Source organism: Vicia villosa, linkage group LG4 (assembly GCF_029867415.1).
Source record: "Vicia villosa cultivar HV-30 ecotype Madison, WI linkage group LG4, Vvil1.0, whole genome shotgun sequence".
Lineage (NCBI taxonomy): Eukaryota > Viridiplantae > Streptophyta > Magnoliopsida > Fabales > Fabaceae > Vicia > Vicia villosa.
The window spans coordinates 70,448,365-70,465,577 of NC_081183.1; the positions used below are offsets into that span (position 1 = coordinate 70,448,365).

General features: G+C 36.0%; 1 protein-coding gene across 1 annotated transcript; it reads right to left on the minus strand.

The window, feature by feature from the left end:
• Window positions 1-693: 693 nt before the first annotated feature.
• On the minus strand, window positions 694-1,872 carry LOC131597348 (uncharacterized). Its single transcript, XM_058870053.1, has one exon. It carries the CDS (start codon window positions 1,870-1,872, stop codon window positions 694-696), a length of 1,179 nt encoding a protein of 392 aa, XP_058726036.1.
• Window positions 1,873-17,213: the final 15,341 nt, after the last annotated feature.

Consider the following 17,213-nt stretch of genomic DNA (forward strand, 5'->3'; position numbering starts at 1 on the left):
GTTTTTTCTTTATTGAAGGGAAATAAAACACACAACAAAAGCAAATTACTTCAAAATGGAAACTATCTCCGGTATCTCCAGGCTTGTCCAATTCTGGAGCTGCTCTCCTGGTTTGATCATTCGGATGAAGTTGGACGTTCCCTCTTTAGGATCCATGCTAGACATCATAGCTACGTGCTCATATCCGCCTGTCACGAAAGTCTGCATGATCGGGGGGAATCGTTGTTCCTCCTTCGCTGCGCTTGTGATCTTTGTCGGTTGATATCCTAGCCCTAGGAGATCCTTCTTCTCTCGGATTTCTGGTACTTTTCCCCAGCCTTCCACGTTCAAGTCTTGCAGGTCTCTCCAGGATGTTACCGCCCTTCGTATCTTTTCTACAGGTAATGTGATAGCAGTTGCAATTTCTAGCGGTTGGAATGCAGTTTCTAATGCCCCTTCTCCAACCTCGATGTATTTGTATGAATCCAGGTTACTGACAAATATATCCTCTTCCCCATTAACGGTTACTATAGAGTTTCCGTTCACAAATTTTATCTTCTGATGGAGGGTAGAGGTGACTGCCCCAGCTGTGTGAATCTAAGGACGCCCCAGTAAGCAAGTATAAGCTGGTTCAATCTCCATTACTTGGAAATTGATGCAGAAAGTGTGAGGACCCACTACAACAGGGAGGTCTACTTCTCCGAACACTGGACTTTATGATCCATCGAAGGCTTTAACCACTAGACGACTTGGTCTAACCACTAGGCCTTCCAAAGCTATTTTATCGAGGGTAGCTTTTGGCATCACGTTTAGTGACGAACCTGTATCAATCTGAACCCTAGATAGATGAGCTTTCCCACATTGTATCGAGATGTGCAAGGCTTTGTTGTGCTCTTTTCCTTGTGGAGGTAATTCATGATCACTGAACCCCAGACATGCCCCAGCAGTGAGATTAGCCACCATTCCATCGAACTGATTTACGGTGATGTCTTTAGTTACATGGGCAACATTCAGAATCTTCATTAAGGCATCTCGATGCTTCTCGGAGTGTACTAATAGTGAGAGGAGTGATATTTTAGACGACGTCTGTTGTAACTGATCCACCACCCTATAATCACTCTTCTTGATCAGAGCTAGAAATTCCTCAGCATCCTTGTCAGTGGCTCCCTTATCTTTGGGTATGCCTTCTATAGTTGGTGTTGCCGCAGTTTGATTACTGGCTTGCGCCAAGTTTTCATTAGATTGTGTAGTTTTGAATATGCGACCGCTACGAGTCATGACTCCAGGTCCAACAATGCTTGACACGGTTGTGTTGGTACCAGAATTGTACTCCCAAGGTACTGCTTTCATTTTGTCCACAGGGTATGGAGCTTTGATCGGGATGATCCTAGTGTGCCCTTGTGTGGGTATTAGCAGTGGTGTTTTAGAACAAGGGATGATTAACGGCTCCCTTGCCCCTTGACTGGGTATTATCAATGGCTCGTTCCTGTCTAGCATAGCCACATATTCCTCTTCAGGATGTTCTTTCAGCTGAATTATTCCTTGGTCCACGAGCCTCTGCAGAGTATCCTTAAAAGCTTTGTTATGTTCTAGGATGAACCCCTTTGCGAGTAGATACCTCTTAAGGGCATCTATGGGGGAGCTCCTTTGTTGAACTAACTCTTGCTCAGTAACGACCTCAATTGCATTGACTGTGCCATCATGATGCGGCATAGGATTTGTCTTCAAATTAGGTTTATCAAAGGCAATTGCCCCTGACTCTATCAAATCTTGAACCTTGTGTCTGAAAGCCCAGCATTTTTCCAATGTATGTCTGGGAGAATTAGCATGGTATTCGCACCTTTCATTAGGGTTGAATCTGGGCGAAGCCTTTCTGGGAAGAGGAGGTGGCATTGGCTTGAGCTCCACTAATGATTCGTTCATCAAATATTTTAGTATCTCGTTTCTGGAAGTGGGTAAAGAATCAAATCTCCTTTGAGGACCTTGGAACCTATTTTGTTGGGGTGGAAATGACACAGGAGGTCTAGATTCTTGGTGCACTACTGCATTGGTCTCCCCTTCCTTCTTTTTAGCGAAGGTTGAGGTGGGCCTCTTTGAGTGATAAGAATTAGATGATGCTCCTTGTATCTTCCCATTTTTTATCCCATTTTCGATCCTTTCTCCGATGACCACTAGATATGAGAATCCTGAGGATACACTTCCGATCATTTTATCGTAGTATGGTCCTTGAAAAGTACTCATAAACATGTCTACCAACTCCTTTTCCAAAAGAGGAGGTTGGACTCAGGATGCCATCTCTCGCCATCTTTGGGCATACTCCTTGAAGGATTCTTCCTTTTTCTGCGACAGATTTTGCAATTGCATCCGGTTGGGTACCATATCCAAGTTGTACTTGTATTGTTTCAAGAACGTGTTAGCGACGTCATTCCAGATCCGGATATTTGTCTTTTCCAATTGCATGTACCAGTCGACAGATGCCCCACTTAGACTGTCTTGGAAGAAATGCATCATTAGTTTTTGATCGTGGGCATAAGCAGCCATTTTTCTGACATACATGCGTAAATGACTTCTTAGGTATGTAAGTCCTTTGTATTTTTCAAAGTTAGGTACCTTGAACTTATGGGGAATAGTCAAGTCTGGTACCAAGCTCATCTCACAAGTATCCACATCAAAGACGTCATATCCTTCTACTGCTTTTAGCCTCTCTTCTAGCGCCTTGATTTGTCCGCTATTCCTAGCATTCTCTTCAGAGTCAGAGTGGGTTTTCTTATACTGAGGCACTTGATTTGTATCATCCACATCCCCCTATTGCAAATCCACATAGTCCTCGTCCTTAGGAGGATTGTTAGCAGGGATGCGAACAGTGCGAGGTACCCCTTCTTTCTGAGTGGTGGGAATGAGTCCTTCATGGGAAGCTTATCCCTCTTCATGGGTTCTGATAATTCTCTTAGAGGAGTGGGCATTTGACTTGTGAGGGTCAAAGCCTCGAACAAATCCTAACAACGGGTTGCCATCGTCTGGTATTTCTTCATACTGACCTTGAACTTCCTTAGCCTTTTCTTTTTTGTCCCTGAGGTCTTTCATGAAACTCAGCATCTGAGTCATTCCTCCCTTAATTTCCTCCGCAGTACCTTTCAGTTGGGTTACTTCTTCGCGAAGGGCGGCTTGATTCTGCTCTAGCTGTTCCATTGCTTTCTTCTTCTGAGACCGGGTTTGATATGGTGGTGCGGTTGCTTGGTTGTCTTCTCCAATGGTGTGACTGGAGATAAATATAGTTTTTTATTGTTTTGACAATAAACATGGTATGCATTCTATGAATGTTATGCTTATGCTATGTTCATGTCTTATCCACATTATTTTAGTATATATTTTTTTACTATATGTTTTTTTGTATATATATATATATATCCCCTTTTTTTTAAAATATAATTATTTGGTGAATATTATAGGAACAATGAGTAATGCGGAAATAAACACACTTTATTAATTAGAAAAAGAACCACTTCATTGTTGGTTTACAAAATAGAAATAGAAACTGAAAAATTAAAATACTTAAAATAAATGCAACAAGGAAATAAAATAAAATCTAAGAACGCCTTTAGATATCCGCTTTGAACTTGTCCACCATATCTCTACAAAGCTCCATGAACTCTTTTACTACTTCGGGAAGGATGATGGGAGAAGATTCTGCTTTTTCCAAACTCTTTGGAATGTCTTGGATCAAATCCTTACACAAAAAGACTAGCTTATCATAATTATCGCGACATTTTTCATAGTCTTCAAGCATCTTAGGAACCATGCTGACATGTTCACTTGCCGTAGAAACAATTGTAGATTGTCTCCTCGAATAATTTCTTTCATCCATTGTTTCCTCATATATTTCTCTTTGGCTTATGAATACTTGTCTAAGTGCGGCCATAGCTAGAAGCGCTCTATTGTGCTCATTAGTGCGCTGTAAAAGTGCCTCTTCCGTGGTCAATCTTCTTGTGCGCTCTTCTTGTCCAAATTTGCGAGCTTCTTGAAGATCATACTTGAGTTTCCTTATTTCTACTTCTTGATCCATAGTCCTATCAGTTAATTCAAAGACTACGGTTTCTAAATTTTTCTCGGATTCTTCTTTGTCACGGGAAGCATTCTCATAATACCTTTTCCACTTTGCAATTTCCATATTTGCTTGCTCCAACCTTTCATTATGTGCTACTAAATTAAAATTAGCACTTAGAACATCTTCCGTTGCACGCTTTCTTTTACCCCTTTGTCGATCGCTCTCTTCCTTCATTGCTTGAAGCTCTTGGTTCTTCTCTTTAAGGTCAAAGCGTAGTTGGCTCCTTTCGTTGGTGAGTTGATGTAAATCAAGCTCTAATTTTTCTTTTTCCTTTCGGGACTCCTCTAGGGAAGCCCTGATCCCTTCTATCTCTTCGATAGATAGAGGAACAGGATTAGGAGAATCAGGCTTGTATGCGGGATCCACAACAAAAGGAAGCAAAATCTTTCCAACTCTTTCTTGAACCCATTTAGTGTAAGGTTCTCTAGCAATAACATTCTTTGGCCCAAAATCCTTTTCTTGAACATGCTTTCAAGCTTGAATTACCTTCTTCAATGTTCTTGGTTAACCTTTTCCGTTGTCATGCAAAAGTAATTCTTCCACTTGTTGTTTGGAAGGCTTACAATCCATAGAATGGCCCAATTGGCGCAATGCTAACAAAGGGTTATAATTAATACAACCTAAAGTTCCCATCAAAGGCACATTGTTGAATTCTCCACATTTGTAAATAATCTTATCGGAATTTAATTTCTTTGCATACCATAAGATAGAATCTGCTTTGAGAGCCCTCAATTTTTGAGACCAATCGTATCTAGTCAAATCTTTAATCAAACAACTAGCCTTGTAAAGATGAGAAGTCAACCAAGAGTATAATAAGTGAACGCAAAAAAATAGCATCCCTCTTTTCTTTTCACACCGAGTATGGATATCATAGTAAATATTAGCAAGGATGGTTGGAGTTGGATCCTTATCAAAATTCCTAAAAGATATGAAAGCATGAATCGCGGCAGGATCAATATAATCAACATTTATAGGTAATAAAACAACACCAAAAATTAGGAGAGCCAGAAAATGCCCACAAGTGTCCCATTGTTTCTTTTGAGCATAACTCAAAGCTTGAGTTTCTAAGTAAGATCTTTTGATCCCATGTACATCACCATCAATTTTATAATTAGATTTCAAATCTGTAGCCGATACTCCCAAAGCTTTTGCCAAATCTGAAAAGTCAACTTCTTTACCAACCCCTGTGTAAAATTCCTTTTTAGTCCTTCAAAATCCTAGCATAGCATCCATCTCCTCCAAAGTTGGAGCCAACTGAAAAATCTTGAAAAGTAAAACACCTAAGTGGCGGATCATAGAATTGAACCAAAGCGGTGATAGCTTCCTCTTGAACTTTTACCCTTAGCAAATCCAAGATATTTCCATAGCAGATTACAAACCTATCCAAAGCACTTGATGGCAATTTTTCTTTGATTATTTTCAGCTTCTTGATGTCTGGAGTAGAAACAACAAAGTGGATAATGGGCTTCTTAGTACTCATCCTTCCTGAACATTCACCAATAGAATATATTTTTATTTTTTTTCTTTTTTTTTTCCTGTGGATAAGACATGATAAAATGCATATGATGGATGATGCATGCAAACATAAAAAAAATAAAATAATAAATAAATAATAACAACACATATATATAGCACATAATCACATAGGCCCTAGGTTCATAGGTTCGACGTAGCGACTCTAGGGATCCTACCCTTCCCATGGGTATGTTCTAGAAGGTCTCATGGGGCCGTTCGTAGCCTCCGAGACTTTTTGTCTCTTTGGGTTTTAGAACAACTCATTTTATCCATGAGGTTCGAATTTTTGGGGTAGGTTCTCGGAGAGATCAGCTTAATACCCAGTCCTGCCCTCAACAAAGTCAAGCCTCCTTTTGGACATTTCCGAATATTCAACCCACTCCGAGTGGAGTTATCAATAAGACTCTTAGGCGATTCAAGTCCCCCCCGGTCTCAAGGATAACTCCCACACTTAGGTTTTAACACAAATATATAACCCAACAATGCATATATAATATAACAATTAGGCAGTTAAATGCAAATATATTAACATAAGCAATTAAATATTTTTAGGCAAAAATAAATAAATACAACAAAAAAAAAACAAAAAAAGAGAAACACAAACCCTAAAAAATGGCAAATTAGCCAAACCCTAAAAATTTGCCAAAACCTAAACCCTGCCAAAACCTATCGGAGCATAGTATTCACCATTAAGTGTTGTCCCCAGCAGGGTCGCCAGCTGTAGCAACCTGCCTTAAACATTAAATTTATTTAGAGTCGCCACCTATTCTACCAGGGCGAATAGGAAACCCCTCGAAGCTATAGAGATCGGGGTAAGATACTATATTCAGGTCGAGGGAAGGTTTTAGGCACCCTTAACCCTTTCCTAAGGTTTGCATTATAAAGTTAAGGTTTATGGCTAAAATAAAGAAAGGTGACAGACATTTAATAGAGTTAAAGGCTAATTATTTGAACATGATTAAAGTTTAGAGGAGGGGGTTTCGCCATGTTGCCAAGTGCCTACGTGTCATACCCCAAAATTTACCCTATATTTTTATTTATTTAATATGCTATTATTATTTTTATTCTTGTTTATATCTAATTCATAGTAGGTGTATAAATATTAAGAGTGTTAATGGGCTTAACATTGTGACTCCTAAGCTAATTTCAAAAGAATTTCCTTTCCTAAAGATGTACTCAATAATAAAGGGGTGTATTGTCAGTTTTTGTCCTTTGGGCCAAATAGAGTTCAAGCCCATTCTCTAATAAACCATAAAAGGAAGAGGGGTGTGTTTAGTACTCATTTTGACCCAAGATAAGATTTAGGCCCATTTAAGAGTGTTTTTGTTTCAATATCTATTTTTTGAATCTGTTTATATATGTGTCCTACTATCACTAATTAATTAATCAATAAATTTAACAAATTACCTTTTAATTATTTATTTTATTAAAATGTTGTTCTAGTTATATAAGTTTTAAAAAGGGAATAAACAATGGTCTTTGACCTTTTCAAATTAAAACAAACTAATTTTCTAAATCTAATCAATTTGAATAATAAATATTAATTTAAAAAAAAAAAGTCAAAATTTAGTATCAAAGGGGGCGCTTATTATCCTTATTTTTAGGCTAGATTTTTTGTTTTATTTTCATAATAACAAACCAACATAAAAAAAAAAGGTAAATAAAGATGACTCTTTCAACTATAAAAATTACGACTAGTATTGTGACATTATATTAATTAGTGCTATTATTAAGAAATTACATTAATTATTATTATATTAATTATCATTATATTATACTATTAACCATTTTGTACTACACTTACGGTAAAAAACTAATATGCTTTGTATAAGTACAATTTTTTTATCATATATTAATAATCATTTTACTATTATTATTTATTAAAATTTATTATTATTTGGTTATTATTATTAAAATTAATAGTTTCATGAGTAGTAAAAATTATTTACTTAATATAACATAGGTTTTATATATATATTTGTTATCAACATTTAGGAATAATTGACTAAGTCGACTAGCAACTAGCCCTGTTCATCTTCTTCTCCAAACGGCGCCCCCCATAACCAAACACAAACCCTAATCTAACTTCAAACCAATTCTAAGAAAAAAACAAAAAAAGAATCAAACACACATTTAATCGAATTAAAGTAAGATGATTTTGCAGTCAATTTTCGATTTACAATCAATGTCCAAATTAAAATTTACAGCAAAATCAAATCCGAATTTGTGACAATTAAAACCTAATAACAATAGAATCTGGCTAATTAAAAGGCGTTTGAATCAAATTAAATTGTTTCCTAAAACTAATCTAATCCTAAACACTATAAAACTGAGTCCAAAATCAACAATGAGGGGGTGAAAATTTATAACGAAAAGAAAACGAAAGGAAAATTGAGACGGAGAAAAAGTAGATCGGAGAAGCCATTGTTGCACCGCCGCTAGCACCTGAAAGAAAGAAGAAGGGTTAGCCGCGAAAACCAGGGGGATAAATCGTAAAGAATTTCTGGAAGAGGTAAGATCTAAAAATCACTTAGCTTAGGGAATTTATCGATTTGCATGCGTGCCCGTATTTGATTGTATCTTGTATTCTTTCTGGAAATTTAACTTAGGATTCTAAGGTTTGAGGGTTAGGATTCATAGGGTTATTGGGGAGAAGATGAAGATCTTCATCTTGTTTTAACGTTCTGGGTTTATGGGATTTAGGAGAGAATGAAGGAAACCGAGGAGAGAGAGGGGAAGATAAAAAATGGAAATGAAAATAATAGGAAATGGGAGAAGTAATTCCCTGCAGCCACCCGATCAGCGCCATGTGGCCTTCTCATGGCCACATGGTTTATACAAGAATTAAATTCTGTATACGCCCCTTACCATGCTCCTTCGTTCAAAAACACATGCAGACTGTTGGATCGTCCTATTCTAAATCTACGTCCCAGATTGTAATTCTGTGAACCATTAGATTTAGATCAAACGATCACGATTCCGCAATCCACCGTAAATACCACACGTACGCCTTTATTTGTCCAAACAGACCTTGAGTCATATTGGGCCAGGCCTATAATATTGACACCCCTAGAAATTGCTTAATAATATAAAACACACCCACTTTATATCATTTAAATTTCCTTTTTTTTACTTAATTGATAAATCTAGAAAAAACCTAACTAAAAATAATTATTATTTTTTTAAACAAAGATATAATAGTTATTATCTTTTTATTCCCTTTTTAAAAAAAAAAAGAATAATAAAATAATATATCTAATAAGTATTTAACTTTTTTAAAATATGTTAGTTGATTTAAATTTATAATATTCTGTTAAAACTTCAACTTTTGCTTTGGTTTAATAGAAAAGATCTAATTATTAAAATAATTTGATAAATTAGATTGTTAAAAATTATTCAAATCTAAACACTTGACTTTTTTTAACTTATTAAAATCTTTTCATAATTAAATATAAAGGGCATTTTATGGTTAATTTATCAGAATATGATTTGTTTACGTTATACAAATTTCAAATTGCTAGAAAATACTTAAAAAATATTTTGTTTTATTAATTAGCTTTTCTTTATGAAATTATAAATGTTATTATATAAACACTTAAAAATATGTTTTAACTTCTAGATTCTAAAAAAAAAACATTTAAATTATCTCAATGCAAATCAAAAATACAATTATTCTAAATAAACTAAAATACATTTAATATGTTTATTTAAATACAAAAATACAAAAAAAGGATTGTACACAATATATTTTTTTCCGTAACTACGAACTACGATAACTACGAACTACGATAACTGCGAACTACGTGAACTCACTAAAACACACTTCAACATACAAAAATAATGGTGTACAATCCCATAAAAAACACCAACAAACCATACGAACTACGTTGACTCTGATCCTCCATTAAGGAGGTACGTAGGCATTCGGACAACCGAAACGAGTCCCCGTTCCCTAAAATTAAGTAGGTTTGAGATTTTATTCTCTAACCTACGATATAATTTTTAACCACAAACTATTTACCATAAACCTTACCCAAGAGACTCTATAAACCTTAAGGAAGGATTTAGGGTGCCTAACACCTTCCCTAAATCCTAATTTCTCGACTTACCTAGAAAACTCTTAATTAGGTTTTATCCCATATTTTCCCTTATCCTTAGGATAGAATAAATATAGGTGGCGACTCTGTAGTTTAAGTTTAAAAAGCTTAAAATTTAAAGCCGGTCGTAACAGCTGGCGACTCTGCTGGGGACCCTTAAAGCAGAGAAGCACTTAAGGTTTAGGGCATGTCTTTTTGGGTTAGGTTTTGATTTTATGGTTTATATTTATTTGGCAATTTCTTTTATTCTTTATTTTATTTCTTTAATAATATTAAATATTATTATTTGAAATATATTTGCCTTATTATTGCTGGGTTATATATACATATGAAATTGTTGTTAAACCTTAAGTGTGGGGATTGTCACTAAGTAAGAGGAGACTTGCATCGCCTACGAGCTTTAGTGACAATTCCACTCAGAGTGGGCTAAATTCCGAGAAATATCTTAGACGAGGCTAGACCTTGTCGAGAGTAGGATGCGGAATTTGGCTGATCTCTCTGGGAACCTACCCCTAAAATTCGAACCTCATGGACAAAAGAGTCCTTCTAAAAATCCAAAGAAACAAAAAGTTTCGGAGGATATGAAGGGCCCCATGAGACCCTTAGAATTAAACCACCTTTGGGAATGGTAGAAAATTCGTAGGACGAACTTATGAACCCACGTACTAAGGACAACTTTTATCATAAGAAGTTTCCCCGCGAGGGACATTATTTTTGAAAACCTAAGTCAACGTAAGGTTACCTCCTACGAGTATCATCCCCATAGACTCGTAAGGTATTATTTCGCTTAAGATGGATCCCTAGCCTGTAGGGATTCCCTTATAATCTGACATTGTCTATAAGACCTCTCAGATTTTGGTTTAAGTGGGCGTCCCTCCGTCCCCGAATGCGCAACATGTGGCCTCATGATGGCCCCGGGATAAGGAGACCCTTGACGGATCCCCGAGCGCTCGCATACCGTATATCCTTAGTTAGTATGCAATCAATATTCAAACCAAGTCATTAGTTCATTAGACTTTGAATCTACGCCCTCAGATATTTATTCTAAGGGCCATCAGATTTGAAGCAAACGGTCCATGTGATCCGTGGACATCAATACTCAATCCTAGCCATCCGTTCATTAAACTTTGAATCTACGCTCTTGGATATCCATTCCGAGGGCCATTATATTTGAAGCAAACGACTCATGAGATCTGGTGACCATCTTGAACGGTCACCACATGTTCTTTTCCATGCATTCCCTAGCCTGTAGGAATTTTTTTAGTTTATTACAATCCCTAGCCTGTAGGGATTCCTTTTTGTCTGTCTTAGTATTTTTTATAAGATCTTGTTCTTCCTTCAAAGGACATATTCGTTAATGCATGTCACATGGCCTCTAGATGTCCATGGGATCTGGTGACTATTAAACGGTCACCATGTGCTCTCTTCTATGCATTCCCTAACCTATAGGGATTTCCTTCGTTGTATCATTATCCCTAACCTATAGGGATGTCTTTCCTCATACTCACACATTGTCATACACTCGTGCATTTGCATTTGCATTTCCACCTTCGACCTTATCCAATCTTTGCTGTGCTAGCTGATTTCCCGAGACCCGTGAAGAACTCGAAAAGGTCTTAAGCTGTGGAGAGAGGAGAATTAACTATTGAAGATTCGAATGAGCTTGGTCCTACAAGGAGAAAAGGCTGCCCTTCACTATACAAGCTACATGCCTACGCCTACACATACGCCCCAAATTCAATTATCATTGGAGATTCCCCTACATCGAGATCAACTGCCTTCTCAGCAAAATTGACATGCCCAAGGAAAGTCAAAGATCACCCTTTACTTCCACAAGTCAAAGAACTAAGAAGTAAAACAAAGTCATTGGATCAACAAAGGAGAATGTCCCTAGGGTCAATAGGTTTCATCATTTCAAATTGTAATTTCTACGATCGCTAAGTGTTATTTGTTACAAACGTTGTACCTTTCGATTCATAATTCTAATAAAATAATCATGCATGTTTTTGAATAAAGTCCATTCGTTTCACTCTTTCGTATTTTTGAATATCAATTTTTTTCCATTTCAATTATCAACTTTCCATTTCCACTTTTAACAAACTTCGAGGGAGAATGACGAATTAAAATAACTAAATTAGCTGATGTATGCTTTCAATGTTAAGACCTTAGTTGACGATGTAAGGCATTGTTTCAAATCCTAAACACTTGGAGAAATAAGGAGTTAAACCTTAGTTAACCCCCTCGAGCCAGGAGATGGAGTTTGTTTCAATGTTAAAATAAAAACCTTAATCTTAACCAGGGGCAAGGTAGATTTCGATTAATTCAATGGTGTATTCTATTCTCAAGAGAATCGATCAATCAAAGCAAGAGGTTCAAGCACATCTTCTTCCTCGCGTTCATCAAAGATTGAGGAGGCAATGGAGACAACATTCACAATGTCTTCTTCCTCAGTACATCATCGAGGAAGCAACAAAGGTGAAGCTCACAAATCAAAGTCAACACGGCAGTCACAACGTTCAAAATCAAAAAGCAAAATTTCAAAAGAACAATTCCAAGAAAAGAAAGCCCGCTAAGTCAAAAAATAAAACTTAGGCAAAAAACATCAGGGCATCCCGATGAACCGCAAATTCAAAAGAATTGGTTCATGCAAAAATAAGGGATTAAAAAACAAGGAAATTGGAGAATAAACTCGTGACTGCCATCTCAAGAATCATTAAAGCTTATCATCAAATGCTTGAACCATATCTACGCTTCCCATTTGCACGACTATAAAATTTCTCTTGGAGATTGAACGCATTTGTTGGATTAATCGAATTTTAGGATTGGAGAAAATCAAGGAGAATTGGGTGGGTTTAAATAAATTTTGAGCCTTATATCCTTTGTTTTTTAAACCACGAACCATGGACACGATACAACCTTTAAAAGTCCTAATTGAAGCAAGGTCAACTATGAAAGCATACTAAGCATAATTGTGATATAGGACTCCTATATTTGTAAAATTATTGCTAACCACTTCGTTTCTTAAAACATCCATCTCTAATCATCCATTTCTATTTCATAACGAACTTCAATTTCAAAACTGGCATGTGCATAACTAAGAATTACTTTTTAAAGGGTACAACTTTACTTTCAAATCAATACTTAGCATCAAGGAGATTTTGACATTGGTGAGTCATTTCAAGAAGCTTCTAACTAGGGGAAAACATCTAAGAGTTTCTCCTAATCATGAGCAAAATCCCAATGATTATAGGGGCACATAATCAAAATATCCTATTGACTAGGGGCATTCGTCATAAGATTCAATCAACTTGGGTCACATCTCGAAGCAATAACAATCAGGGGCATATCTTTCAAAAATCGAAATATTGGGGCAATTCATATCGAATGGATATCGCACATGGTTAGCCCTCCATATCCTAGAGATTGAGGGCAGACCTCTCAACTATCAAATATTGGGGCAGTGCATATCAAATTCGTATGATAAGTCATTTTAACTCACACGTGTGGAGTATCTCAAAAATCAAAATAATGGGCTAGACATCTCAAGTGCATACAATAATAAAAATACGTCCAAGCTCATATCAAAACAAATCTCTGCAAATACCCAATAAATTGGGGCAAGACATGCCACAAAGGGGAAAATTATCCTCATATCTACACAATCCCCGATGAATCTCTCTCCTACGCCTGCGATCTTCGATTCCAAAACGAGTATCAGGAAATCATGTTAGCACAACACCCTACCATCATGTGACAAACAACCTTGTTACATTAGCAACAGCTCTACTCCTTCGTTATCCACGACCCATCATTGGGGCATCATTCAAACATACTTCAATCATGCATTCTTCAAAGCACTTCGCCCTTACGTCAAGTCATACATATCATTTCATTCATCTGATATAGCATAAACCTAACTTCGTAGAGCCCAAATCTTTATCGGCACTTCAATATCCATGCCCAAGTCACGCATTACATACATTGGTTAAAGCATTACGTACATCAAAACACAAATACAATTACATACATTGGTTGATACATTACACCACACCTTTTTTAGGTAGTCTTCTTTAAGACAAATCTTACGATCCTTTCTAGGAACCTTTTCGGGTAGTCTTCTTTTAGACAAATTGTCATCCTTTCCAAAAACCTCTTCAGGTAGTCTTCTTTAAGACATTATTTTTCTAAGAACCTTTCTAGGTAGTCTTTTCTAAGACATTCATCATCCTTTCCAAGAACCTCTTCAGGTAGTCTTCTTTAAGACACTCTTTTTCTAAGAAACTTTCTAGGTAGTCTTTTCTAAGACATTCTTTGTCCTTTCCAAGAACCTTTTTAGGTAGTCTTTTTAAGACATCTTTCAGCCTTTCCAGGTGGTCTTCTTTAAGACAAAATTTATCCTTTCTAAAGAACCTTTTCAGGTAGTCTTCTTTAAGACAAATTTTCATATCCAATCCAGAAACCTTTTCAGGTAGTCTTATATAAGACGTTATTTTGCTCCACTCGTTACATCAATCAACATATACATAAGCATAAGCATTATCCACATACATAAACATTACCAAGCCGACATAAGCATAGCCGTGGTATATGGGCAAATCATTACAAAGTCCAATTCTCGTCCTGGCAAATCCTTACAAAGTCCAGTTCTCGTCCTGGTAAATCATTACAAAGTCCAGTTCTCGCCCTGGCAAATTCTTACAAAGTCCAGTTCTCGTCCTGGTAAATCCTTACAAAGTCCAGTTCTCGTCCTGGCAAATCATTACAAAGTCCAGTTCTCGTCCTGGCAAATCCTTACAAAGTCCAGTTCTCGTCCTGGAAAATCCTTACAAAGTCCAGTTCTCGTCCTGGCAAACCATCAAATCTAATTCTCGTTTAGTAGTCAGTTCCCGTCTGACTGTTACGTCAAAGTTTGATTCTCGTTCAGTAACAAGTTCTCATCTGGTTCAAGCACCTATTCACAGGTCAAGAACGCCTATCCACATGCTAAGTGCATATCCACATGTCAAAGATACCTATCCACAGGTAAAAACACCTATTCACAGGTAAAACGCCTTTTCACAGGCTAAGCGCCTATTCACAGGCCAAAGGCACCTATTCACAGGTAAAATGCCTGTTCACAGGCTAAGCGCCTATTCACAGGCCAAAAGCACCTATTCACAGGTAAAACGCCTATTCACAGACTAAGCGCCTATTCACAGGCCAAAGGCACCTATTCACAGGTAAAAACGCCTATTCACAGGCCAAAGGCACCTATTCATAGGTAAAAACGCCTATTCACAGGTTAGAGCGCCTATTCACAGGTTAAAACCTATTCACAGGTTAAACAAGTTAAAATAAAACATACACAGCACGCAACTAAACACACGCATCATCGAGCACTTGCTATGTCAGTCTCTAGGCTTTAGCAAGTTAATTCTTCAAGTTTCCCCAACTATATTGGACGGATCTCAAACAGAGTTCGGAATCGCGTTCCTTGCCCCCTAGGTCGCGGTAAGAATGCATAATCATCATTGAACATTCTCGGCTCTATTATAAATATAGGGTCGACATTACTACTCCTTACCTCATAAGTCAGTATGAAGGAGCGAAACATGTGACAAACATATCTCGTGGTTATGAGTGTCAATCTTATAGCAAAACGGATATGTCAATTCACAAACCTTGGTATGGATAAGTTAACCGCGTCATCTATGCCTATTTAGTGGTTAAATTTTTGGGTCTTCCATTATTTAATTACCCTTCGATCTGAACATACGAGAACTGCGCACTCTCGCATCCTTCAATCGAAGAGTAATTAAATAGGGGCAGCTGTCATACCCCAAAATTTACCCTATATTTTTATTTATTTAATATGCTATTATTATTTTTATTCTTGTTTATATCTAATTTATAGTAGGTGTATAAATATTAAGAGTGTTAATGGGCTTAACATTGTGACTCCTAAGCTAATTTCAAAAGAATTTCCTTTCCTAAAGATGTACTCAATAATAAAGGGGTGTATTGTCAGTTTTTGTCCTTTGGGCCAAATAGAGTTCAAGCCCATTCTCTAATAAACCATAAAAGGAAGAGGGGTGTGTTTAGTACTCATTTGGACCCAAGATAAGATTTAGGCCCATTTAAGAGTGTTTTTGTTTCAATATCTATTTTTTGAATCTGTTTATATATGTGTCCTACTATCACTAATTAATTAATCAATAAATTTAACAAATTACCTTTTAATTATTTATTTTATTAAAATGTTGTTCTAGTTATATAAGTTTTAAAAAGGGAATAAACAATGGTCTTTGACCTTTTCAAATTAAAACAAACTAATTTTCTAAATCTAATCAATTTGAATAATAAATATTAATTTAAAAAAAAAAGAAGTCAAAATTTAGTATCAAAGGGGGCGCTTATTATCCTTATTTTTAGGCTAGATTTTTTGTTTTATTTTCATAATAACAAACCAACATAAAAAAAAAAAGGTAAATAAAGATGACTCTTTCAACTATAAAAATTACGACTAGTATTGTGACATTATATTAATTAGTGCTATTATTAAGAAATTACATTAATTATTATTATATTAATTATCATTATATTATACTATTAACCATTTTGTACTACACTTACGGTAAAAAACTAATATGCTTTGTATAAGTACAATTTTTTTATCATATATTAATAATCATTTTACTATTATTATTTATTAAAATTTATTATTATTTGGTTATTATTATTAAAATTAATAGTTTCATGAGTAGTAAAAATTATTTACTTAATATAACATAGGTTTTATATATATATTTGTTATCAACATTTAAGAATAATTGACTAAGTCGACTAGCCCTGTTCATCTTCTTCTCCAAACGGCGCCCCCCATAACCAAACACAAACCCTAATCTAACTTCAAACCAATTCTAAGAAAAAAACAAAAAAAGAATCAAACACACATTTAATCGAATTAAAGTAAGATGATTTTGCAGTCAATTTTCGATTTACAATCAATGTCCAAATTAAAATTTACAGCAAAATCAAATCCGAATTTGTGACAATTAAAACCTAATAACAATAGAATCTGGCTAATTAAAAGGCGTTTGAATCAAATTAAATTGTTTCCTAAAACTAATCTAATCCTAAACACTATAAAACTGAGTCCAAAATCAACAATGAGGGGGTGAAAATTAATAACGAAAAGAAAACGAAAGGAAAATTGAGACGGAGAAAAAGTAGATCGGAGAAGCCATTGTTGCACCGCCGCTAGCACCTGAAAGAAAGAAGAAGGGTTAGCCGCGAAAACCAGGGGGATAAATCGTAAAGAATTTCTGGAAGAGGTAAGATCTAAAAATCACTTAGCTTAGGGAATTTATCGATTTGCATGCGTGCCCGTATTTGATTGTATCTTGTATTCTTTCTGGAAATTTAACTTAGGATTCTAAGGTTTGAGGGTTAGGATTCATAGGGTTATTGGGGAGAAGATGAAGATCTTCATCTTGTTTTAACGTTCTGGGTTTATGGGATTTAGGAGAGAATGAAGG

What these genes read in the sequence shown, in the direction of transcription:
- LOC131597348 (XM_058870053.1), bottom strand. Translation starts at nt 1,872, where the DNA reads ATGCCACCTCCTCTTCCCAGAAAGGCTTCGCCCAGATTCAACCCTAAT.